The sequence below is a fragment of the Cydia fagiglandana genome, chromosome 9 (assembly GCF_963556715.1).
Source record: "Cydia fagiglandana chromosome 9, ilCydFagi1.1, whole genome shotgun sequence".
NCBI lineage: Eukaryota > Metazoa > Arthropoda > Insecta > Lepidoptera > Tortricidae > Cydia > Cydia fagiglandana.
The window spans coordinates 7,645,677-7,673,085 of NC_085940.1; the positions used below are offsets into that span (position 1 = coordinate 7,645,677).

At 40.8% G+C, this 27,409-nt stretch overlaps 2 protein-coding genes and 1 long non-coding RNA gene across 3 annotated transcripts in view; 1 reads left to right on the top strand and 2 right to left on the bottom strand.

Moving 5' to 3' along the window:
- LOC134667279 (uncharacterized) overlaps positions 1–16,775 on the top strand; it is a 92,633-nt gene extending 75,858 nt beyond the window's left edge. Inside the window, exons 13-19 of the mRNA XM_063524618.1 lie at positions 73–2,069; positions 2,631–2,788; positions 4,215–4,265; positions 6,280–6,447; positions 11,548–11,671; positions 12,618–12,728; positions 13,269–16,775. Of these exons, the coding sequence (XP_063380688.1) occupies positions 73–2,069; positions 2,631–2,788; positions 4,215–4,265; positions 6,280–6,447; positions 11,548–11,671; positions 12,618–12,728; positions 13,269–14,059 (3,400 nt within the window). The 3' untranslated portion in view covers positions 14,060–16,775. The remainder of the gene's footprint in view (positions 1–72; positions 2,070–2,630; positions 2,789–4,214; positions 4,266–6,279; positions 6,448–11,547; positions 11,672–12,617; positions 12,729–13,268) is intronic.
- Positions 6,708–8,360, bottom strand: LOC134667623 (uncharacterized). The gene is made up of 2 exons (XR_010098667.1): positions 8,188–8,360; positions 6,708–7,423 (listed from the first exon to the last, which is right to left on the bottom strand). It is a non-coding gene; the product is annotated as an uncharacterized LOC134667623 (long non-coding RNA).
- LOC134667283 (WD repeat-containing protein 13-like) lies at positions 16,772–26,786 on the bottom strand. Its single transcript, XM_063524623.1, has 11 exons — positions 26,594–26,786; positions 26,388–26,443; positions 23,841–23,960; positions 23,257–23,367; positions 22,665–22,818; positions 21,509–21,675; positions 20,853–20,913; positions 20,555–20,637; positions 19,945–20,108; positions 18,806–19,005; positions 16,772–17,889 (listed from the first exon to the last, which is right to left on the bottom strand). The coding sequence occupies exons 1-11, from the start codon at positions 26,673–26,675 to the stop codon at positions 17,789–17,791; spliced, it is 1,299 nt and encodes a 432-aa protein (XP_063380693.1). The 5' UTR covers positions 26,676–26,786; the 3' UTR covers positions 16,772–17,788.
- Positions 26,787–27,409: the final 623 nt, after the last annotated feature.

Here is a 27,409-nt window from a genome sequence, read left to right on the forward strand (position 1 = left end):
AGTATCCCTAAAAACTACCAATCCATGTTTTAATACAATTTTGAAATATTTATTTATTTATATTGTTTCCAGGATAACAATGAGTGCCGATAGTCTAAACGCCAGTCCCGCGAAAACCGGAATAGACGACCGAACGTTCACCGTGGACGAGGGCCCCTGCGAGCGCATCTCCCAGGTCTCCCCTTTCGTGCTCAGCCCCACCACCGACTCCTCTGCCACCGCCGTCACGGGCGTCTCCACACTGTCCAAGACCACGCAACCGACCGACATCAAACCTTCAGAAACGCTCTCTAAAGCTACCAGCATCGATTCCTGGTGTTCCAACGACACGCTATATAACGTAGAAGAGGCTTTCGATGACATAGCCTCCGATCAAGATCTCCCTCCAGACTTTGATGCCGAAAAAGACGACAGCGAAAGCGACACGCTCACCCTCGACGATGATAAAGAGGTCAGCCACATATCCACCTACATCGTCCACGACAGCAAGTCGGACGACGATCGGTTCTCACCCGACTCCATCACAGCGAACGATAATGACAACCATACGTATACGAAAGCGAGAGCCTCGCCGACCAAGTCTGAGGGCTCAAAAACGAAGGATTTAGCGTACGGGACGATGACAGGGCCGTACTCTAACTGCACAACTGAAATCTTGTCTGCCGATAATGCTTGGATGTTACCCCAACCGGAGCTAGTTCGACGCTCCCCCATAGATGTCAATGTCGATATCTCCACTCCGGCACCCAAAGAACGCGAGGAAGTAATCGATAGCCCGAAATTAAAAAGTGAACCTTGTGTCAAAAAAATGGACAGCGTTGAAATAACTTGCCTAGAAGATCATTTATTAAACAACGAGAGCCCGAAACGTGATGAAACCCACGACAGCCCGCACTGCAACTACGATATGGGGGCCGGTGTGACGAGCACTCCTCTTACGGAGATTCCTTCGGAAGAGAGCACGCCTTCGACTTTGGCACTAGATATGAGGACGCCAGAAAATCTACCCAACATTGTACCCAACTACCAGTCTTTTATGCTGTCAGCGGAGCTGCGGCAACAAGAGACAGATGTACATACCTTCCCTTACGAGTCCGAGGTATCCGAGGAGAGCCGACTTGGATCGGAGGCGACGCCGTCTTTCATCGAGTTCATGCACGCGGCTACTTCTAAACCCCAGGAAACCTCGCGCTTGCACTCTAGTCAAAACGGTTCAGGCGACTTCGACCGATTCGAAAACTCATTGAAAACACGCCCTCAGGACCTTTCCCACGAGAAAGAAGCTCCTACAGAAGACTTGACCAGGCCTAGTCAACCGAGAACTCTAGTTTTAAGTCCGCCTAGTATTACGAATTTTAAAGAATCTCACGTAGGTAAGAATACAGTTATAATTACAGACTTAGAGGAGGATGAGACGGAGCAACCTCATTCGATTATTATCGCTGAAATTTCCAAAGAAAAGGACAGTCCTAATAGGACGTTTGATTCTCATATAGTCGAATTGAATCATACATACGACTCTCACACGAGCAGGAAACAAATAGATGGCGCACTAAAAGAGAGCAACAGTGACAATTCCAAAGAAATAACAATAAATGGAACAAATGATGAAAGTCATGATATGGATCAAACTGAAGTCAAATCACCCGAAACAAAAACTGAAGAAACAAAGCATATAGAACAAACTATAAATAATGTGTCAACATCTCTTAGAGACATCCCAAATGGCACAGTTTCAAAAGTCAATAACGCTTATGAGATAAAGTGCAATGGCAATAGCGAGAAATTTGCAACAGTCAACTTTATAAGCGAATCTTTTGAGGAACTTCTCGAGAGCAATGTCGATGACGGGGACTGCAAAGAGACCAAGCCCGATGATGAAATCCTAGAAAATTCTGAAGAAGATAAAACGCTCCCTTTAAAAGATAGCCCGGTGAAACTTGTGCCTGAACAAGTGAACGGAGTGGAAGAGAAAATGGTGGCTGTGACAGAGGATTTTTTACAGAACGAGAAGAAGTTCTGTCAGCTTGACGTTTACCTGCCGATCCTGAGTGATATTCGATTTACAGGTAAGATTTTTTTCACTTAAACCAATTCCTAGTAACTCCACTTTTTAGTAGTTTCCGTACCCACCGTACACAGAATAAATAATAGTACTAGGTACAGAAGACTCACTCTCTAACAAAACGCGTCTGTCACGATCAGCATATATATGGCCGCTAGGTGGCGACAGCGCCACGCGCGACTTATGGCAAACCCCAAAATTGGGGTCGTACGGATGGAGTTTTAGCTACCTGTAGCAAAGCGACGAAATCGCGGAGTGAGCCACGCCTGGGGTAGGGTAAAAACAGGACCCTATTACTATGACTCCACTGTCTGTCTGTCTGTAACCAGGCTGTATGTAATGAACCGTATTAGCTAGACAGTTGAAATTTACTCAGATGATGTATGTCTGTTGCCGCTAAAAAGTACGGAACACTCGGTGGGCGAGTCTGACTCGCACTTGTTCGGTTTTTTTATTATTTCTTGTAGGTGATGATGTTATAAAAAAACAAAGCCAAGTAAGCGGCAAAGTGGGACCTTTGACTAACTTCGACACATATTAGCACTAAATTAAAAAAAAATCACAGGACCAGCTTCCGAGATCATGAGTACATCGTTCACGGAAGACTCACCGACGGAGCCCACGCCAGAGGGAGACGGCAACAAGCCCGGCGACGAGAAGGAGTGGGACAGCGACACCGACTCGCACTCCAGCAATTCGTCGAGTGGCGAATTTATTTGGAAGGTGAGTGTGTGTTTTGGGACTTGTAGTGTGGTGTCTTTTGTGTGTGAGTTTTTTTTTTTTACGTATTTTATCCGTAAATAATACCTTTATGGCTAAACAACTTTAATCGAATCTACTTACGTGTCATAAAATAACATACTTATATTTGAGTAATTTTTACTCATCTACTGATAATTTAAAGATACAACTTTAATTAACTTTTATGATTACTATCTCTATTCGAGTACCTAAGTGATAAACAATTTCTTCTATATACATATTAGTAATAAGATTTACATAGCAACATTATGTAGTATCACTACATTTTATAAAACACAGTCCTCCGCCGTGTCTGGTTGTTTGTATGTTCGTGTGTTTGTATGTTCGCGATAAACTCAAAAACTACTGAACGGATTTTCATGCGGTTTTCACCTATCAATAGAGTGATTCTTGAGGAAGGTTTAGGTGTACAATTTGTTAACCCGTGCGAAGCCGGGGCGGGTAGCTAGTCTATATATAAATAACGACTGACAATCCCATGCTTTATATGACTTCCCTAGTACTATACTAAGATTTAGTTTATCCTCCTAAGACCCACCAAATAAAGTTTTAATTTTTTTAATTTCAACCTTAACTTATAAGTAAATTAGAACGAATTTCGCTTGTTTTGAAATGTAATGAAACAAAAGAAATGCTACTTTATTTGGTTCATGAAAGGTTCAAATTTGGTTGCACGAATATGTACATTGTAATGTACATTTTTAGTCTGAGGAGGTTAAAGTGAAAATGTTTTACTTTATCAGTGTGCTTGTAATCACTTACCCCCTTATTTATAAATGCACTACAAACCTCAATTGGCTAATAATCGTTTGTCTTTATCTGTCATTTTGACTTAAGTATTTGTAAAAAAGGGACAAAACATAAATAAACTAAATTAGGTCCGTAAAGTTTTATGAATAAGGGGGTTAAAACACAACTTCTACAGAGAAGGAACATCACAACAATTTTTTGGTTTACCTTATAGTCCTTATACCCATTATTATTGATTATATATTTACATATATGGACAGTTAGTCAATATAATGATTTCACAATTTTACTTTTCGCTGCAAATCATCCGATTTTCTATCTTATGACGGTTATGATAAAATCTATATTATAAGAATGAATCATAATCGGCGAGTATTTTACTATCATCTTTATTTTGTTTGTGTTTAGATTTAAAATCGAATGTATAACAACTATTCGCTGAATACATAAATATAAATAAACAAGAACTTGTAAGATTTGTGTCCCCATGAATATGCCTGTTATTTTACAATTTAGTAAGTTCGTAATTCACGAGATCTATTAAATATATTGACAACTGTCCACGTAGAATAACGCCATAATATACGGGTTGTGGTTTGCATGCGTGTGAATAATATTGTGTATGTGTGCGTGCTAGGGCGGCGACGGGCAAGAGACCTCCGTCGTTCCAACCACGCAATTCGACCATGTAAGTGTTTATATAAGTATATACTACCCTATAATATATACTAATATATTTGTATAGTTGTATTATTATTAACGCAATTCTCCTTCCTCTATTAGATACTTAATAAAATATCAAACGTAACTTTGTGAAGCTGTGAGTTGTGTATTTATTTATTTAAAGTGTAGCGTATGCTCCTGCTTAGCAAAAGTTATCCATTGGGGAGATTTCGATCGAGGTGCATTTTCCAAAGCTGTTTTCATTTCTTAGTTGTCTAGATTGGAAGAATTCTTCGTTTACAACATAAAATGTCGCCGTGTACCCGAATGCCTTTATCTTGAATTAACCCCATTGAGTTAGATAGAGTCTGTGCGGAAAGAGAAGAGTCGTGGGATTTGAGGGCGCGCCAGTGCTATTTTATGGTTTTTGCTATGCTGACAACACTGGTCACGTGATTATAGTACGACACTAAAGGTCATGATACTTGAATCCCTTTTGTTCCGGTTTTTTACCACGGCTTACTAAACGGAGCCTGGTGGTGGTGTCGGCTCGTCAACTCAATCCTCTGATTTACCGCAGGCACTAGTTTTATTTTTAAACCACACTTGTTTTTATGTCTCAGATACTAAAAAGTGACAGTGCGATTGACAAAACTGCTAAAACTAGTTAAGAATCTACCCAATACAACTGTAATTTTAGTACCAAACGAGATAGAGTCTCATTTATGTAATGCCTAATCTGTGCAGTCCAACAGTTATTAAAACCGGGTAGATCGGGTAGAAATTGGGCAATAGAACTAGCTGTAATTTTATCTGGGATATATTTCACCCATTGTAAACTTGACTTGTAAGGTATGTGTACATTATTAATAATAAATATGAATAAAAATAGTGCATAAGTAGGTAGGCCTTATTGGGATATGTCCGGTTCTCTCATCTCACGATATTTTACTTCGCCGAAAAGTCACTGCTAAATATGAAATATAATTTCCTAACTAACAGAACCTACAAATAAAGAAAATTTATATATTTTATTAGAAAAAGTTTTATTCTTTGTAATCGAAGTCTGAATTAAAATATTCAATGTCACTTATGTTTGAGTTAGCTTCAGAACAACAACCAGCCAGGGATACTCATAGAACTATCTTCATCTGAACTGGATGTGCTTGAATCCGGCACGTAGATTACGAATTCTTGCATATCACCTACTTAGCGGTCTTTTATTCGAGATACCGTAGGTACTTTTACACAATCCTGAAAAAGAAATTACATATAAATATGCATAAGATAGCAAGTATCAAGACTATTTGTCAGTTATTTTAAAGATCATGAATGACCTGCATATTTATGAAAATTAATATATTTTGAATGAATATACTTACCGATTATGTACCGGAGACAAGTTACTTAGGGGGCTTATTAAATAGGTAATTATTTAATATTAAATACAACATCAATACCCGCGAATAGCGAAAACACGTTCCGCGACTTTTTGTAAGTCGATAGTCGGCTTTTAGCCGTTTTCTTCCCGCTGACAAAACCAAACAATGTTAAATATAATTTTCCTTGTGGTTTTATGTACGGTTTTATCGTGTTTTGAAAATATTATATACATAAAACTTGCGGTTTTTGTTAATAAAAATATACAATGACAGAAGTTTGTTTACTTTTTACAAGACAGGTGTCAAAGGTTTGATTGCCATATAAAATTTAAAATGTTAGTTCCCGTTTCTGCCACGACTCTTCTCTTTCCGCACAGACTCTATCTGGTTAGCAACTTAGCAGTGACAGTCAAAATTTAATTCCAAATTTAAAATTCAAGGTCGTCTTTGGAACGGCTCATGGAACTCAAAAGGTTAAGGGGCACTTGCACCATTATCTATCCCGGGGTTAACCGGTAAGACCTGGAGTTACCATGGTTACCACTCAGTACAATTTGACCCTGGTTTAACGGTTAAACCGTTTAACCCCGGGTTAGTGGGATCGTACAGGTGCTAAGGGTTCATTTCAACATTACAACTGTGTGGACGTTTCGACAGCGCGGCTCGAACGGGTCCGCGGGCCGCGCGGCGCCGGGCTCGGGCAGCGCCTCGGGCTCGGGCTCCGGCTCGGGCTCGGAGGGCGACGAGGTGGAGTTCGTGCCGTCGTCGTGGGACTGCCGCGCCGAGCCTGCCAAGTCCTCCCTTCGCAGCCTGCCCGTTTCACAGGTTAGTTTACTGTTTTATTTGATTATTGAACTATTTTATAACTGAATTTATACGTTGCGGTTCCTACTTTGGTTTTTTTACGCATCATAACGGTAATTTTCATTTGTCATCATTTTTCATTATTTCATTGTTTTATTCATAGTCGATAAATAAAAATACATCATAGATCATAACAATTTCAAGTTTAGGGTTACTTATAGGATCAGTCGTATGTCATCTTATAAGCTTAAGGGTGAAGTGCAAAAAAGAAGAAAAAAATCTAATATAAATCGTGTAATAATGTTTCTATACAAAGAAGTTTACGCCGTTATTATATTCTGCTGCATTTAATATAATTCCGGAAATGCACTCTGATGCGGAATTAACAAATACATCTTAGTATCTTTTCCTTGTTAGAAATAAAACAATTCAATTTAATACAATTTTTTATTAGAATCAGTATAATACCTACAACTCATACGAATAACTAGGTAATTTGAGCTTTAGGGCTTATTTAGACGCGAGAATTCGCAGGCAAGTTTCATTACATTGCGGTTTTTGATCGGTCAGTTGAATTGGACGTAACCAACAGTCCGCAATGTAACTAAAACCGCATACGAGTTCGCGCGCCGTCTAAATCAACCCTTAAGGCTTGGCCACTTTGGAGCGAACCACTAACGCAGCACGAGCGGCGGGCGCGTTCCCGAATCAAAAGCGTTACCAAATCTTATATCGCCTAACTTAACACTTCTGCATTTTTTCCACTTCTTTTCTTCTTGCATAGTAAAAATCCAGCCCAAATAGGTGTAGTACCAGCCGGGCAGTGACTAACTCCGCACGTAACGCATGCGATGATTGGGCCTTGTTTTGAGGGTGGTATGTCAAAAGATCTTTTGGGTACTAGGGATCCGGTAGATTTGTGTGTTTCCGGGGAAGCAAGTGCGGCGGCCAGGGTCGCAGTCAGCAGAATCTTTGGCAGCCAAGACATTGTTGTTCACTGTAAATATAAACAAAATATCAGAGTACTGCCCCACATCGCTTAGCAGCTATAACAATCGTAACTTCCATTACACCATAGATAGAGAAATAAGTACTTATTTCTCTATGGTTACAGGTAGGACCGTGACTCCAACCGTGGCCGTGACGTGGTCCCAACCGTGGCCGTGACCGTGGTCAATAGGGACCTAGCTATTGTAAAAAAAATACAACTTACTATTTATTTAGTCTATTTATTAGTTATATTTACTTTGGAACGCCCTACAAAGTGATTTGGATTACATATAGCTTAATAATACTGGGATGATTATAAAGTTAGCTGATAGGTACACGTACGGTCAGCCAAGAAAGTGGTCTACCACTTTTCGACTCTATCAATCAGATGGTAGAGTCGAAAATTAGTAGACCACTTTCTTGGCTGACTGTACACAAAAAAACTTACTGCTTCAAAAAAACATAGCAATATTATAAACATAAGTATCTAATACTTAACCGCAGTGTTGACTGTTGATTTAATATCCTCGAATATGGAATTAGGTTAAAAAGGAATGATTCAATTGAAGTAGCGCTCATACAATAGCTAGGTATCTTTATATAATCGTGTGTCATGTAGCTATAGCTACGTCGATTCACCCAAATTAACATACATTATGTATCTAAAGAAAAATATTTAGAAAAGAACATTCGCTTGTTTTGGTAGTTACAAGCTTTTGTGAAACGAACGGTTTGGTGTCTGTATTAAGACTTGATCACTGACAGACTTACCTCGACGTCCTCTCGGAAACACCTTATTTATCACACTGGCAGTGGCAGCCAAGCTTCCTTGTGTTACAATTTGTAGAAACACGTCGGTGCAATATTTTCCTTGAACTAGGATTCTTGCAGCATTTATTTTATTTATTAGTATTACAAATAGATAAGCAGTAACGTACTCTACTGGCAACTTTGCTGTTTATTACAATTATTACAAACAGTTCAGATGTTAGACCTAATCTCATTGTAATAAGGTTTATAAATTATCATTAAATACTCGGGTTTTCTGTGTTCTATGCATTATTAAAAGAACCTGCACATATATCATCTATAGTTGTATCTAGCATAATTAATAATAACGTCTCCTACTGGCCCAGTTAAATTAAGGGTTTCACCTCGGAATGAGAGATAATAAGCTGGAAACTCGTATACAGCTTCGTTATGACGTGTTAAAGGTCCTCTTAAAAGTCGACGCATAGATCGTGTGCGCGTCAGAAGTTATTCAAGGTCAAATGTCACAAAAATCGGTTTTTCGCGGATATCAAATTTTCTATAGCTCCGATGTTTTTTACATGTAGGTAAGTATTGTAGAGCATACAATTTGCGACAAATTAGGTATGTAACATTTTTTCATGCGATTAGCCGCTTTCAATATATACGGCATAGAAGGCGCAGCGGCCCGCCAAACGCACTATGACGCAAGGTTAGCTGGTAAACGCTGTGAATAATAAATTTAAAGTTTTATAATCGTTAAAATGATACTTGTTGGTCATAAATATATTTTGAAACAAAAGTTGCCCCTCCTGTGGACATTAGTTAACAGCTTGTGTGCATATTATAATGATTTTATTACATAGTTTAATATAAAAAGGGTACCCCTTTACACGGGTTTAATCAGAAAATTATGCTTTATAGCCTTTAGGTATTTCTACAGGAAAGAGGTAGATTTTAAGTAATGCGTGTGTCATACACGAAATTGGTTCCACAAGCTTTTATTTAACTCCCGCTGTTCGTATGTACCTAACTATGAAACTTGGCTACAAAATTCAACTCAAATCAATTAAGCTGCTCTGTTCATGGTGACCTTAGAGATGGCCATAGGAACTCTGTGATAAAATTACTCTATCTCATTGAGTTTATTTGTTACAATCGTCTAGAAGAGTAGTCGATGACCGTGAAACAAAGATCACAATCCCTACCATTTGAGGTTCAATTATTTTCATTTTCAACGTCATCTTTATCAATTTAATCTATTGTTAAATCTGTGTCAAATACACTTTCTTCATCGGGGTCGCTTTGCAATGAAGCCGCATTAAAATACAAGCCTGTTTGCCATTGCACTGGCCACAAGCTAAAGATCATTTCTACTTCGATTTTCTGCACCAACAGCGTGGACCACACTCCTTTTTACAATTGAAAAATATGGTATTTAGTAGCTCATCTGGAGCTGGTGCTAATTTTGTTGTTATTGGTTCCAAGAATTTTGATGCATCCAATCCCATTCTAGGGGTTCTAAGTCATTCCCTACCATGTTTGTACATGGTAATATGTACGGTATATACGCTGATGGGCTGCTGCAGTTATCGGTGGAAGATTTGACAGCTGTACAGGTTTATTAAACTTTGAATATAAGTGTTTGGTCGAAAAAAATATTTTATTATATTTTATCCGAAAAATTTGTATCCGGAGCGTATGGGAATAATGTTGGATTTTCTCTGGAACTAAAAGGCAAACCAATATCTTCGCAGGTACTTACTACTTACAATAACAATTAGTCCTAATTTTATATTTTCTACAGGTCAAACAACTTTTAAAATCTGGATATGATCAATAAAGGGTAATTAAATAACTTTGTAGAAGGTATTATTCACCGATATTCACAATTGACTTCATCATAGTGAGTTTGGCGGGCCGCTGTGCCTTCTATGCCGTATATCTTGAAAACGGCTAATGGTATGAAAAAGTGTTTGATACCTAACCTGTCGCAAATTTTATGCTCTACAATTCTTACCTACATGTAAAAAACATCGGAGCTAAAGAAATTGTGATATTCGCGAAAAACCGATTTTTATGACGTTTGACCTTGAATAACTTCTGACGCGCACACGATCTATGCATCGACTTTTAAGAGGACCTTTCACACGTCATAACGAAGGTGTATACGAGTTTCCAGCTTATTATCTCTCATTCCGAGGTTGACCCCTTTTTAGGCTTAAGATGACTGGCCCATACCTATTTTACCGCGATGTCAGGCACTTGGGAAAACCTATAGTATGAATAAACAATAATAATTATATTTTTTTTACTTCTACGACTATTTATATACAGGGTGATTTCGGGGTCGTGGAGCAAGAGAGCCAGACATCATACAGAATCCAAAGATGAGCCTAATGATGTTGTTAATTATTGTTTATCACTATAGTCCGTTTTTTTTAGCATTAGAAAGAACTTCGCAGAAGTTCGCTTGTGGTTCTAAATTTGGCACTATTAGCGGTAATAATTTGAAGTAAATTATATGTATTGACCATGCTACATTAGATAATTCAATAATTATTAACAGTTAACGAGCCTGATAAAAACTGCACGCTTGCTTCTGCGGAGTTCTTTCTAATGCTAAAAAAAACGAACTATAATAATGGTGATTATTTTCCAGATGACAAGTAGGAAAAAAATTTTTTGCATACAATTTGGTGACCCTACTCAATGTGACGTCTTGTCGCTTTCCATACAGCGTATGTCAAAAGTCATAGGGGGAAAATAATTACTTAGTACCTATAACATTAATTTTACTTGAAAAGTAAGAATAATTAAAGTAATTATGTTTTAATCAAATACTAACATATGATAATGTGGTTCATTTACAGAATCAGAAAAAGTGGTTCTGGATCACGACCCGGAAATCACCCTGTACTTACAGGCACATTATGAGTCCACTAGGAGCTTATTATGCATATAACTGTAGGTGTCATGAAACGCCAAACGCATAAGTACGTTTCATCGTTAAATTCAGAGACATAATATTCAACCGTACTGCAACTTAAAATGAAAATTCCTTTGAAATTATAATATCTAAATTTAAGAGATATCTACCTACCTACACCTGATTCTTGTTGAATTAAGTTCTATTCTAATTTCAAAAAATACATGTCATATTTGTGTTTAAAGAATTATATTAAATTACCAGTTTCAGGACAATTGATCAATTCAATTACACGTATCGTTGCTTATCATGAATAGTGGAACAACTCAAAATGAAATGCTATTGCATTTAATATTTTATCTTTTACTGGTAAAATTTAAAATCGAACGGCATTGCATTTTGTTTTATACCACTTTTCATGATAAGCAACGGTATATATGTGTTGTACGCAGGATAACAAGAAGCGCGTGGTGTTCAAGCGGCAGAAGTACCACTGCGTGTACGAGTACCCGCGCGAGCTGGCCGCCGTGGACGCCGACTCGCCCGCCTACCTGCCCGACCTGTCCACATACTCAGGTACACCGACATGTTCAGACAGTACCACTGCGTGTACGAGTACCCGCGCGAGCTGGCCGCCGTGGACGCCGACTCGCCCGCCTACCTGCCCGACCTGTCCACATACTCAGGTACACCGACATGTTCAGACAGTACCACTGCGTGTACGAGTACCCGCGCGAGCTGGCCGCCGTGGACGCCGACTCGCCCGCCTACCTGCCCGACCTGTCCACATACTCAGGTACACCGACATGTTCAGACAGTACCACTGCGTGTACGAGTACCCGCGCGAGCTGGCCGCCGTGGACGCCGACTCGCCCGCCTACCTGCCCGACCTGTCCACATACTCAGGTACACCGACATGTTCAGACAGTACCACTGCGTGTACGAGTACCCGCGCGAGCTGGCCGCCGTGGACGCCGACTCGCCCGCCTACCTGCCCGACTTGTCCACATACTCAGGTCAGCCGACAGCTTAGTTATCGACAATTCGACATCGATAAAATGTTGAACCTTCACAAGCAAGGGCAATTTTCTTGAAAAAAAACAACTGCAACTGCAACTGGTATAAAAGCGTATATAAGAGTACACAGCCGTTTATCTATAAAAGAATTGACTCTACATTCGCGATATTACCCTAGACCGGATTGACCGGAATACGTTGTATTATCAGTTTTTGGGATTAGGATATTTCGTCCTGATTGTGCTAAAAGATACTGTTACCAGGCGTGGCTCACTCCGCGATTTCGTCGCTTTGCTACAGGTAGCTAAAAGTACATCCGTTCCACCCCAATTTTGGGGAAAGCCATAAGCCGCGCGTGGCGCTGTCGCCACCTAGCGGCCATATCGGTGCTGATTGTAACAGACGCGTTTTGCTAGAGAGTGAATCTTCTGTACCTAGTACTATTATTTATTCTGTTCTGTTACAAACACTGTCAATGAAATTATCTAAATGATTGGTTTTTCAGAATGGGACCCCGGCAGCGCGGAGGAGGCGGAGCTGGGCTACGGGCAGCTGTTCGGCGCGGCCTCGCCGCTCGACCTGTACCCGCTGCGCGGGACCATCGCCTTCGGAGCAGGTCACTATCATAGTATTTATGAATATTATAGCCTACAAACCTAGTTCCGTAAGCTGATCTGTTTTTAAAAGGGAAGTCTAATCACAACTGTTTCTATCTCTTTCGCTATTATAATAATCAAATCCTTCGCGCGCAGGATTCTTCGGATTCATTCTGAATTCATCGCGTGTATCTCGAAGAAATATTTCTTATTACGATTATTTTTACAAGCTATTATTTGGTTTCACCTGTCCCGTTGTCTGTCTGTCGGTCTGTAATCAAATCTTGCAAGTTAAATTTGATCCACTTCCCGGTTTCCGATTGAGCTTTTGCATGCATGTATAAATCGGATGACAATGCAATATTGTTATGACATAGAGCTGATCTGATGATGGAGCTGGAAAGTGGCCATAGGAACTTTGTGATGAAACAACGCAACCTAATTGTGTTTGGAGTTTTTAGAATTGACTCGATGAGTATTCGTTGCCTGTGAAAAGAAAAGTACAGTCAGCGATAAAAGTTTGTACCAAAAATGAATTTTTTGCCAAAAACTTATTTCAGATTACGATGAGGATTTCTTCATATCGTCATCGGCCCGTCCGTTCGAGAGTCTCGGCGTGATGTCCACCACCAGCCAGTTCTTCCCCGGCATGCGGCTCAAGCCGCTCGACCTCCCCGCCGACGACGACTTCCCCCCGCCGCCCTCCCCGCTCGCGCCCCTCCCGCAGACGCGTACGCCCTCGCTGGACTTCACCACCCCGGACTCCGGCGTCGAGGACATCACCCCCGGCTCCACCTCCACCGACGAAGACTTCAAAACCAAGAAGCTCGAGGACGTCACTCAGTGGCGGAGCATGGACAGCGGCAGCTCCAGCGAGTCCGTCAGCCCGAGCTCCCCCGGCGGCGAGGCGCTCGGCGGCCTGCGCCACACGCGCGACAAGCTCAAGCTCGACCTCCCGCCCAGCCCGCACATACCCTCGCCCAGGCACAACAGGGTCTTCAACTTCGTTCTCGACAAGCCGAAGAGGCGCGCGGCCGACGACCGGTCAGACGTCGGCACCACCCCCCTCGTCATGACCGACGACACCCCGCTCGTCACCGCCCCCCTCCCCGTGCCCGACTGCGAGGACGTCCCCGTCCCGGAGCCCACCTTCTCCACATTCGGCAAGACCGTCCCTCGAGCCGACCCCGAGCAGAAGATCATACTGACCGACGACGGAGAAAAGGCGGCCAGTCCCGTGAAGGAGCCCGTCCGCGGGGAGGGCACCGTGCTGGACAGCGGCGACGAGGACTCCGGCATAGAGAGCAGCGCTAAAACCACGCTCGAGCGCAAAACCCCCAACGTTTCTTAGATATAATATCGTAGTGGTGGCGTGGCGTCAAAATTGTTCCAAGATCGTGACGAAATTTCTCTCACTTTCTTTAAAACCTGCGGGTCTTATCGCGAGCATAAAGACTCAATGAGAAACTGAGCGGAGCGGTATAGCAGTCTGCCTCGCTCTAACATATCCGGCCAATTCTTTTGTATCCATGTATACGATTGCTGAGACTCACAGCTGAACGATTGAGTTCGGATGAACGTGTAAAATAAGAAACCTAAAATGATTTTATAAAATCCTCGGGTTCCATACATTAATTACGCCGCGCCACTGGCGCAGATTGTTATAGCTCCGAGGCCTATGGTCCGATCGTTACTTTAGCTGATAGTATTACCAACACTAGGTTAACTCGAGGCATACAACGGTAATTCGTAGAAAAACATTACCCTCTCGTCATTGCCTACTCAAACGTAATGAAGAAACATTTAATTGACCATTAGGAAAGTTCAACTCATTTGAATGTTTCAGATAGTAAGGGCACTAAAAGACTGTTAAGTCTTTTATAATAGGTACATGAGATTATCTCTCCCTTAACCGTTTGTATTGAAGTAGATGTTTTCTACGGGCAAGCGAACACAACGTCCGCAAGTGTTTAGTTTCTCTATGAATACATATCGAAGAACGCGTTATTTTATGCCATTTGCATTGCGTTTAGTCGAAATGGCATATTGTTGTTTTCTTTATAACATCTTCATGAAATCATGCCAATTTATGCAATATGGAGATATAAAACTTCATTAGCAATAGTTTTACTTGACATTCGTTGAAACAATGAACTTAGAATGTCAATTTAACTCATCTGATATTACCACTGTGTAGAATTTAACGATATCTGTAATTTAGCCAATCTAAAGCTACGTCCACAAGCATTTCCTATGAATGCTAAATACCAACAATATTTTAGGGAAACTACAGACATAAGGTACAAATAACCGGCAGTATCTAATATAAGTAAGTGCTTTGATCCGTTTACAGTCCCGTGATGAAGCAGCCTAATTTTAATACTGTAGTACGATGGCCTATCCATTTTTGTAAAGTTTTATCCCATTCTTATACTTGCTAGATTTTTCATACGTAAAGTGTTACTCTAATTTTTAACATAGTGTAGAGTTGCGTTTGGTACGTAAAGAGAACGCTATAGGAATATCGGAAACTATATCTACACGGACGAAATTTTAAAAATATCTGGCTCTTAATCTCATGACTATATAATGGTGTCTTTGAAGGCGCTTCGTTCGTGTAGAATTGTAGATATAATGTGTTACTGAAGTGTAAAATATAGGTATATTTGAAGACGTTCTTTTAACAACCAAATAATAAAGTTGGAACATATAAAGTACCTATATTTTACTCGATTTCTGTCCTTGGATGGAGGTAGAATCTCATTAGAACCTAGGGCGGAGACCCAAACGCGACTTAAGTTATTCAATGTCTAAATTATTTCATTTACGGTGATTTCACATACGCACAAGTGAATTCGCATCTTCCATCTATCGAACCTCGACATTATGAAATCTAAATTAAATATATCGGTATAAAATTGAGGTTACAAAGCCAATTCTTAGTTAAGTGAAAATTTATATTAGATAAGGTAGCAATAGATGTAAAGAGTTGTGGTGATTATTGCGTATTCGGCGCCGGCGGACTGGTCGTATGTATCTAGTGTACTAATACAACATGTAATTGATCCAGTCACTGACACCTGCGTATGCTCAGGTACCGGCTAGTGCTGAGTATTTAGAACCTATTGTTTTTCTTAGTGTAAGGCCTGAGTGGACGCTCGAAGCGGAGCGTTCGGCGGGGCGTGCAGCGTGGCATCGGGCTTACAAGTGATTTCAGCAGCGTGCACTAAGGCCGCTCCTATACGTTTGCATTTGTTTAACATGCACGCTGCCCCGCTGCACGGTCAACTCGAGCGTCCACTCAGGCCTTACACATAAGGTTAAAAATAAATGGCCAACTTAACACCTATTTGCGAGAGGTTAGATAAGTGTGTTTTAGTTAGTGCAAGCAGCAACAACAGTAGCTTAGTTATGCGGTTTTAAAATGGTCTCTATTGTTAAAGCAATAAGGTATCGAGCATGGTCTACGTAGCTACCTTGTGCTGTGTACGCGCTGAGCACAGGCCTCGCCCGCGCCGGTCCCACGACCCATCAATATAATATGCAATACGTCCAAGTGTGAACCTAATGTGCAATTCTTCTCATTTCCATATCATGGTGTTTTAGTTGTTTAGTTACTCAATGTAAATATAATTTAATGATCCAAGGAAAATTTTTAATATGAAATTTTATTGCTTATATGTATTGTACGACACGTTTATTGTTCTGAACATTATTTTTACAGTTTTAGAATGTTTTCGTTAATGTACAGTTGTAAATACGGTAGGAGTCCATTTTGTTATGATGTAGTGGAGGTTTCGCGTCAAAGTAATTCGTTCTGAACGCTTAATCGAAATCTCTAGACAGATTCCATTATACTACGTCGCTAAAGAACAAGGAATTATTTGATTGAATGAATTGTCCAATAATTATGGTATTTATTGTTTGTAAGTTGTTATTGATTTGTATGAACTGTCCGCAGTATTTCGTGAATGTGAACGTTGAAGGTTTTCATATTGTGACTTTGTCTTGTCTTTTAAAAGTATTTCTATGGAGAAAAAAAATAATGAATAAAACTCGTAACTCAATATATGCCTTTTATTTAAAAAAAATAAACAATACATATAAACATATAATATAACTTCTCTTACATAACTACATGAAATAATGTCAACCTAGTTAATACATTTTTGAGATTCAATTTCTAGTAATTCAGGAATGTTAAATAAATATAGTCTTCTAAGTAATCATAAGTGTTAAGAAAATATTTAGCTAGTATTCCAATTAATGACTTCTGTTATACATTATTCATTGCGGTCTTTTAGAACATTAATCTTTTTGACGCCAATGGCCGATATATCCGCACCGCAGGTTCAACGGCAAAGACTGATTAATCGGTCACAGAGCAACATAGACCTACGTGCATATGCATAAAGTTCAATTTCAGTTTTAACACTCCGCTGACGTGGCGTCCGCGTGAAAGCTTTTGTGTTTGACACGGCGTCGAAAAGGTTAAACATAATGCCTACAGTTGGCCGTCTTAAGGCAAGAGATTGCTGACTAGTCAAGCAAAGGCTTTGTCTGCTTACCTAGCAATTCCCCTCTTTTCCCTGCTGCGCGATTTACAAAGAACTAAATAGTTCACAACAACCATAGGTGACATTGAAAAATATGTTTAAAAGTACGAGTTTGAACTTTATTGCACGAGAATAAAGTGAACAATTGAATGAGTTTCCAAATGTCAGGGGGCCAAGTGACAATAGTAAACCAAACTTAAGTACTGTATGGAAATGATCACATTACTTTTCAATGCAACTGTCATCCAGTTTTAACTTTCGATTGGCGTTTTTCGATAAAAAAGAGTAAGACCAAGAAAAGTCTGCAAAGATTTTGATAGCACACGCAGTGCAAGTGTTATTCTAAACGTCAAACTTCTGCATAGAAGTAATTTTATCCATATAATGTGTAAATAACACTTGCACTGCGTATGCTATCAAAACCTTTGCAGACTTCTTGGTCTAACTTTAATCATCTAGGCTAGACCCTCAGTTGTTGCACGTGGTGGTCCAGTGTTGTTGCCATGGGCACTGTGGGTGTGAAGTCAGGGTCGCCGCCAGATGATGACGAGGCCGGAGGCGTCGCTGGTGGCCAGCAGGCTCTCGTCGTAGCTGAAGCTCACGCCAAGCACCGGCGACGCGTGCCCTGCAACACCACCACCCGGTACTATAACGGTTACTTCACGGAAATGCCACGTGAGTCACGATTCCATTGCCTATTTTTTATTAGTGGTATAGGTGACCGTAAGGCCAACCTAGAAATAGTAGAAATAAGTAAAGACTCCACCCACAAGATGGACAGACGACCTTGTTAAGGCCGCCGCAAGACGCTGAATGCGGGTCGCTTCCAACCGGTACGAATGGAGGTCCAAGGGGGAGGCCTATGTCCAGCAGTGGACGTCTTATGGCTGAGATGATGATGATGAAGTAAAGACTTGCCCCCTTATTCATAAACGTTTACTAAAGTTAACAAGCCGATAATAATCATTTGTCCCTTTCCATCATACCAATACGCCGGAAAGGGACAAACGATTATTATCGGCTTGTAAACGTTTATGAATAAGGGGGTTAATAGGGAATGTTAGGCAATGCTCTGCGTAGGTGGCACAACTAGCACATAAAGTAAACAAACATCAATGACACATCATGCGTCACTACGTCAATCACATGGCCTACCGTGAAAAACGACAATCGAAAGTTCGGTTTCTGCCTGTCTATCACTCTTGCATATTCGACTGATAAAGAGGCAGATAACTAAATTTCGATTTTCACATTTACCGGTAGGCCCTTGTTAACAAACCACCTTGATGCATCAATGTCATGTTTTTTGTCAGTGAAAACTTGTCAAAAAACAGTTTAAGGCAATATGTATAAGTCTATGAAAATACTAGAGTCGGTAGTACCGCACTCTGGCGGCAGAACATAGCAGTAATAAGTATTATCAATTAAATGGTGACTCCCGTTACTCTTTGACCTTAATAAGGTCCACCGATGTACAGTTAGGAGTGTTGCTGTTGTGTGTGTGGGTGTGTACGTGTAAACATCACAGGCTCGGTACTAACCTTGCAGCTTATTAACTACAGGCTGATTGGAAGTGCCCTCGATGTCCAGGAAGTATACGGTGGCGTCCTCGCCGCCCGTCACCACGCACACGCCGCGCCGGAACGACATGATGGGGCAGAACGTGGACTTGACGCTGTGCTCGCGGTGCATGGTGGAGAACCGCTTCTTCAGGGCCAGGGTGCCGTCGCGATCCGCGATCCTAATAGTTATTTCTTGTTAATAATAATAGATAATTCATGTAGATTGTAGATGAACGCATAGTAAGTAGTCACAAGTTAATATTTTCGTTGTGTTTTGAATAGGGTATTTGACAATTTTTTATAAATGTTATCAATCGATCAGGTTTGTTTTGAGGATGAAATGTCTGTATGGGACTCATTGTCTTAAAGCAATACAAAAGCACAGAATAATTAATAGTACTAGATACAGAAGACTCACTCTCTAACAAAACGCGTATGTTACGATCAGGACAGACATGACCGCTAGGTGGCGACAGCGCCACGCGCGGCTTATGGCTAGTCACCAAAATTGGTGTGGAACGGATGTACTTTTAGCTACCTGTAGCAATTTAGCAAAGCGACGAAATTGCGGAGTGAGCTACGCCTGATAATAGATAATTTATGTAGATGGACGCAGGGTATGTAAACTGAAATAAATGGCATATAACTAAGAAAGAGCCCCAGGCTGAAATCGAACCAGCGTCCTCTGCTACCGCGGCAGGTGCCTGTGCCATTCGGCCACCGGGTCACAGCGGCATAGGTAGAGTTTTTCCAAGTATATACACTTCTTATGGCGCCCCCTATGTATGCTTATGTGTGCCATTCCAGTCTTATGGGTATGTATTTAGATTTTGACAGTGAATCGAGTGATCAAACAATTCCGTACACGGCGGGAAGAAGTCGATATCTGGAGGAAAAAAAATTTAAGAAATTTGAACCTTATGTATTTTTACTTTAAGTTCAAATTCCTTCAGTAGAATATCTCGAGTTATCAACTTCTTTCCGCCGTGTACGGAATTAACCCCTCTTATTGAAAAAGTGACCTTGACAGGCACAACAGTTCGAGGGCTTTTAAAAGACTGCTCCATTAAATTTGTTCAGGGCTCCCTATCAATTACCTTACTACCTTAAAAACCTACCTGAAGAGGTAGAGCGTGTCGGTGGCGACGCTGGCGAGCAGCGCGGGGTGGCGCGCCAGCCAGGGGCTCCAGCTGAGGCAGGTGACGGCGCCGTCCACGCAGCAGCGCCGCAGCTTGCTCAGCGCGCCGCCAAGGCCCTCCAGCCGGTAGCTCACTATCACGCCCTGGAATAAGAGCTCATTTGTGACGTCCCACGGGTAAAGGTACCTTTTGGCGGTTGGCGCTTACGCTATTATTAACGCCGCTCCAATATTATTGCGACGCTGTGCGACGTAAGCGCCAGCCGCCATAAGGTACCTTTTACCGTGGAACGTCACATTTAGTTTTACTTACATTGCGGACTGTTGGTTACGTCCGATTCAATCGACCGTTCAAAAACTGCAATGTAATTAAACGCGCATGCGAGTTCTCGCATCGTATCCGCCCCGGACGCCATCGCCAGGCGATCGCCATTATAACTCGAAATTGAACTTTACGGAGTCCTGCGTAAGTCCCTATTGTATTGGTACATAAGAAATAACTTCTCCCACTTACATAATTGTACTGCTTAGTGCTTATTGTAGGTACTTATCAATATACAATATGATCTGTGTGACTTGTTAGAACGTACCTTGTCGTTAGCAGCCCAAAACATTCGTCCGCTCGATTCGCAGGCTATAGAAAGAACTCGTCCGCCCAGAATGCTGCTCCCGCCTGTAAACATTATGACGTAACATATAACCTGCCCCAATCAAATCATTTCAAACTTCATCAAACCAAATCAAAACTCAATATTAAATGCCAAAATGGACTATATAGTTCCTCAGAATAAATTTAACTCCCTCATAGTTTTCAATTTCTTCAAACTGTCATGCTATCCACGCTGCATCTAAATACAATGATAATATTTATAATATAGCTTGTCTCACCTCTCGGGTATATTCCTGTGGACACGTTCAACACTTCCACCATCCCCTTTGCGTTTCCTGCCTGGTTACATGGGGTTAAGGATTTAAAAAGGTATGCACACATTCACATTAAGTACGATTACTACTTCATTAGTCATTACATAATTGGTAATTATCAATCAAACTTTATAAAGAATGTTAATATCATCATTTAGACATACTCACTCAAAGGCAAATTATGTAGGTAGGTCATACCGAAACAGTTTTGATATTGGAAGCACCTTTCATACATTACATATCTTTTTAATAGACTGTAAATAAGCGCAACACAGCGCGCCCAGCGCGGCAGATTCGCCATGTAACGAGAGGAATACGTAGAAAGGAAGAAGGGAGGCCTTTGCTCAGCAGTGGGACACTCTAGGATCGTATATAAGGATAATTTAAAAATAATGGGTTGCACTCCGGGAGTGCCGGCAGAAGTGAAAACTCAACGACATTATAACAGTTTTTCGATCAGGTCACGTGTAAATCTTACGTCTTAGGAATCTTACGGTCACGTGACCTGTCGCGAGTTTAACATTTTTCCCCATCACAAAAAGTGCACAGCGCCGCTAAAGAAGTTTTCACTTCAAAAAGGCAAAGTTGAAAATATAGGTTATATGTGCACAAAAGGATACAATGACCATGTTGTTGTTGGCGGGCTGGAAGGCGACGGCCAGCAGCGGCGCGCGCAGCTGGTCCTGCACGGCGCGCAGCCGCGCGCGCCGCGCCACGTCCCACACCACCAGCAGCCCGTCCAGCCCCACCGACACCACCAGCTCGTTCGACGCCGACCAGTCGCAACCTGTACCATAAATACGGGATGTGAACGACACACTTTACACTGTTTAGTTTGCCGGCGGCGGCCTAAGGGGGAAACGAATGATGATCGATGGTCGCCATCACGTCGCAGATGATGAGCCGTTGTGTGACGTCGCCGTCACGTCGAGATACGGAGCCGTCGCCAGCTGTGTCAGGGTATATCTAGTCACATGTGGCTACCTGTGACGGGCTGCGTGTGTCCCTCCAGCACGAAGCTGACGCGCGGCGGGGTCACCGTCACGTCGCAGATGGACACGGAGCCGTCGCGTGACACGCCAGCTGTGTCAGGGTATATCTAGTCACATGTGGCTACCTGTGACGGGCTGCGTGTGTCCCTCCAGCACGAAGCTGACGCGCGGCGGGGTCGCCGTCACGTCGCAGATGGACACGGAGCCGTCGCGTGACACGCCAGCTGTGTCAGGGTATATCTAGTCACATGTGGCTACCTGTGACGGGCTGCGTGTGTCCCTCCAGCACGAAACTGATGCGCGGCGGGGTCGCCGCCACGTCGCAGATGGACACGGAGCCGTCGTGTGATACGCCAGCTGTGTCAGGGTATATCTAGTCATTTGGCTACCTGTGACGGGCTGCGTGTGTCCCTCCAGCACGAAGCTGACGCGCGGCGGGGTCGCCGCCACGTCGCAGATGTACACGGAGCCGTTGTGTGATACGCCAGCTGTGTCAGGGTATATCTAGTCATGTGGCTACCTGTGACGGGCTGCGTGTGTCCCTCCAGCACGAAGCTGACGCGCGGCGGGGTCGCCGCCACGTCGCAGATGGACACGGAGCCGTCGTGTGATACGCCAGCTGTGTCAGGGTATATCTAGTCATGTGGCTACCTGTGACGGGCTGCGTGTGTCCCTCCAGCATGAAGCTGACGCGCGGCGGGGTCGCCGCCACGTCGCAGATGGACACGGAGCCGTCGTGTGATACGCCAGCTGTGTCAGGGTATATCTAGTCACATGTGGCTACCTGTGACGGGCTGCGTGTGTCCCTCCAGCACGAAGCTGACGCGCGGCGGGGTCGCCGTCACGTCGCAGATGGACACGGAGCCGTCGTGTGACGCACAAGCTAATTTAGAACGGTCGTTGTTGGCAAACTTCACTACGCTCACTTGCTCAGAGTGCTGAAATTTAATAAATTATTGGTTATTGAAATTGATTTTATGTTTCAAAAGGTATTTTACCTAAAGGTGGACGGTGATGGCGACAACTATTTTATATAGCACGCAATTGTAAACCTTATTGAAATGCATGAAGGTTCACTTTTTATTAATCTCAACTGTTAAAGGTAACAGTCAAGATAATAAAAATACACGATTCAAGCCACATCGCCTCGTTCAAGTCCTAAAAATACTGCATAAGCTTTAAAAAGGTGATGTTATATGGTGGTCATTTTTGCTATATAAAATCTAAGTGTGCTCTATAAAGGGTTAAACATGAGTGATTATGGCAGTCAAAAGATTTCAACAAGGTAACAATCAGGGAGTTTATAAAGGCTGCAATAAATACATATTTCTGTTTAAGCAATCATAATTATCAAAAAGTAACTGTGTTTTTCTGACCTGGTCAAAAATATGGTGTACCCCAGTGAATGCATAGTTCTCTGATATTGACATTTCATTTTTCTTCTTGTTGTTGGAGCTCTGAGGGAAGTCATCAAGAGCCAGACTTGCCTGGAATTATTCGCAAAAAAATTAAAGGTAAAAGTTATATGAACATGTGCCAACCACAATGTAGTTTAATATACATATTTATAAAGTCATATATTCACTGTTTAAAAAAAACTACTAGGTGGTTTGAATCCATTTCTGTTATAACTCAAAATCACGAGATTTATTACGAGAATCATAAGTAATACATAGTCAATCCATTTCTATTATTGTTCTATGTTTGTTAGAAAATTTTATGAGATGTCCCCTAATATAAAAAATATATAAAAAAGTAAATGCTGCTATGTTAGATTGAACTTCCATTGAAACATAGTCTAAATCATAATGCACATTAGGAGGCTGTAGCTGTTAACACGTTCAGTGCCCCATTTGTGTTCCACGAGCGTGTTTTAGCAGTGAATGGGTTAAAATTATGATTATATACTCCGCTCACATACTATTTTTCTTACACATATATGGTTTATGACACACTGTACCTTGCTGCTAGATCTTTGGCGTGAGGAAGCCGAGCTGATTGATATGTTGTCTTGGACACCATACCGGCGCTGCAGCAGCTGGCTCCGGATGTGGAGGTACTTCTTTATGGTCTCTATGTCCTACAATACAACACATAAACAGATATACAGAGTTAAAGTGCCGTAGGTTCAGAAGTAGTAGTAGTAGTAGTAGTAAACTCTTTATTGTACAAAAAGACATATTAAAAATAACATACAATTAGCAAGAAGTACAAAGGCGAACTTATCCCTTTGAGGGATCTCTTCCAGTTAACCTTTGAGTAGATGAGAGGAGAGAGTGAAAAGAGGGTGACAAATGCAGCAAAATGTACAACAAGGTACCAGAAAGATAAAGGATATAAATACATACAAAATTTATAGGATAAACATATAGTCCGTGTTATTTAGCATTAGAAAGAACTTCGCAGAAGTAAGCTTGTGGTTTCAAATCCGGCACTTTTAGCGGTAATCATTTGAAGTAAATTATATGTATTGACCATGCTACATTAGATAATTCAATAATTATTCATAATTAAAGAGTCTGATAAAAACTGCACGCTTGCTTCTGTGGAGTTCTTTCTAATGCTAAAAAAAACGAACTATACATATATTACACAAAAAGGAAAGGGGAAAATACACTAAAAATTGGAAAGAATTAGAACGATATAAAGCAACTATACAATAGAAATATAGACAAATTAATCAGTCAAATCAGATAACCATAGCTTCTTTAACCTCTCCTTGAACGACGCAACCGATTGTGCCTGCCTGAGCGACACAGGCAGCTCATTCCACAGCTTCACTGGACGCACTGCGAAGGACTTGTTGTATCCTCGAGATTTGTGAGGAGGGATGGCAAGTGATAAATTCGCGCTCGAACGCAGACGGTGGCCACTGCCTTCAGCCAGAAATTGAAATTTTTGAGAGAGGTATAGCGGAGAAGGTGTAAAAAGAACATTAAAGAGAAGAGAAAGAGTGTGAAGATCTCTACGGCGGCGGATTGGAAGCAAATTGAGTTTTTGACGGTAGTAAAACACATGATCGTACTTCCGTCAGAAGTTGTTACAAAATCATACGGCTTTTTTAGATCACAATATGGTTGCCAAATTAATCTTTAAACATGGAGATACGTCTGCGAGCGATATTCCAAATTTTATATCAATCAATTTGATATTTTATATCAATTGGCAGAGCTAAGCTAACGCACGGATTGCGGAGGTTGCGGGTTCAAGTCCTGCCGGAAGCGTAATTTTTTCAATTTTTTCCATTAATATAAAATATGGTTGCCGAAAATTTAATTAGCAATCTTAACGATTTTCTCTCATGACTTCATCGATTCGAACCCTTATTTTTTGACTTTAGCTTGATCAATATAAAAAAAAAATCACAAGCATATGTCTAAAATGCACTTGAAAATGTGTTTTTAGATGTCTTTTATGGATTATGTACAAAAGTTTGCCAAAATAAAATCAAAAATAAATAAATATAATTTTGAATGGAGTAAACAGTAAAACCAAATAGTTATGCATAAAGGTAAAGCAACATATTTGACTCATCCACATACACAATACTCAATTGTATGAAATTCTTAATCATGCCAGCACATTCCGGGATTCAGTAAGTACTCTAGCAAGATAATTTTTATTATAGTATTTGAACAAAAAACAATTAATATGAACTTGAAATGCCATCTTGATTTCCCAGTAAATGCTTATCTAGTTTTGAATTACTTCAAACTAAAAGTTCTGTTGTTTGTGTCTTGATAACAGCCTGCATTGTCTGTTTTCAAATAAATTCCAAGAATTTTGGTATGGAAAATGCTTTGTTAAGTCTGTTTTCCTTGAGTTTTTATTTGTATGTACATATTACTTTGTTACAATGTGAATGAACTCGTTCAGTATAAATAAATAAATAAACCGGGCAAGTGCGAGTCGGACTCGCGCACGAAGGGTTCCGTACCATAATACAAAAAAAAGCAAAAAAAAACGGTCATCCATCCAAGTACTGACCACTCCCGACGTTGCTTAACTTTGGTCAAAAATCACGTTTGTTGTATGGGAGCCCCATTTAAATCTTTATTTTATTCTGAAATTAGTATTTGTTGTTATAGCGGCAACAGAAATACATCATCTGTGAAAATTTCAACTGTCTAGCTATCACGGTTCGTGAGATACAGCCTGGTGACAGACGGACGGACGGACAGCGAAGTCTTAGTAATAGGGTCCCGTTTTACCCTTTGGTTACGGAACCCTAAAAACATCTCCGGTTCTCAGAAAGTCCTGAGAACTGGAGATTATTTGATTCAAAAATGGCTACTAATAATGTTTCTCCGAACTTACATATTAAGTAAGAATAATTTAATATGAATAGATATGAAGAAGAAATACATTGTTTGAAATTCTGATTAAACCCTATTGGGCCTAGTTTCTTCTTATTTTGAAGAGTCAACCATTTTGTAAAATGTTGGGCCTGTACCAATACTAGGGATGAAGTTAACAAGTGGCCCCAGACTATTTGTAAGTAACTTACTTTGAATTTAGCATTCTCTCTCAGCAATTGACTGCGTCTTCGTATGTACAAGGTTTCTGTAAACATAATGAGAACAAAGTATGGAACAAAGCTACCTGTTGTACTGCTCTAATATCTATCATATGCAAGTAAGTCTTTACATATATGTAATTTTACAGAATTATTAGTACAGTATTAATAATTAAATTAATTAATATGGATCTTACTGAAGTTGGGGTTATTCGGAGCCCTGTAAGCATTGAAGCGAGCGTCTAAAGCAAATATTTGTTGTTGAAAGGCTGCTGCCATTTTTAATTCATAGTGTTAAATTGTTAATAAAATGATTTCAATAATTTAATTTCTAAATAAGATGTGAAAACAAATAAAAACAAATCGAAATCAGAGACACAAAACACAGTACATAATGTCAATGTCATTTGTGTTCTGTTGACAGCGCCAGTGACAACGTCAATTTTGTCAAATCAAATTAGTAGCGATTTTAAATGTATCTGAAACAGTCCACCCACTTACCACACGGGATTTTTTTCACTGGTCTTTATTATTTGGACTATTTGGAGCCTGTCGTGTCCTACTGCTGGGCAAAGGCCTCCCCCCAATTTCTCCACAAATCTCTGTCAAGGTCTTTACATTAAATTTATTTTCAATTATTACTAGTTCTATAGGTCTATCTTGTGTTTTGTTCATCAAATAAATATTTTTCATTTTTTACAAAGCTACTAATGTGCCTAGTTATAATTTCACCGTTTTTTTTTGTATGGACTTGAGGGCATTTCAGATCAAAACGCCTCTCTCATTAGGGGTCATCCATTAATTACATCACGTTTAAGGGGTGGGAGAAGATCAAGAAAAGATAAAACCCTAGAAATTCGTGTGACGTAATTATGGATGACCCCTTAGTTATATTGGCCAGCGACTTGAATACCGGCCCATCGCTCTAACGCCGATGACCGATGAATCTATCAAAGTTAGATGTACCTAATGATAGTCAAACTTAACTTTTCCAAACGAAATACCACTTATCT

What these genes read in the sequence shown, in the direction of transcription:
- LOC134667283 (XM_063524623.1), bottom strand. Translation starts at nt 26,675, where the DNA reads ATGGCAGCAGCCTTTCAACAACAAATATTTGCTTTAGACGCTCGCTTC. An exon ending in TACACCATATTTTTGACCAG is followed by an intron (nt 22,819 to 23,256) that starts GTCAGAAAAACA and finishes ATTAAATTTCAG; the next exon opens with CACTCTGAGCAAGTGAGCGT. An exon ending in TTTGGGCTGCTAACGACAAG is followed by an intron (nt 20,109 to 20,554) that starts GTACGTTCTAAC and finishes CTCTTATTCCAG; the next exon opens with GGCGTGATAGTGAGCTACCG.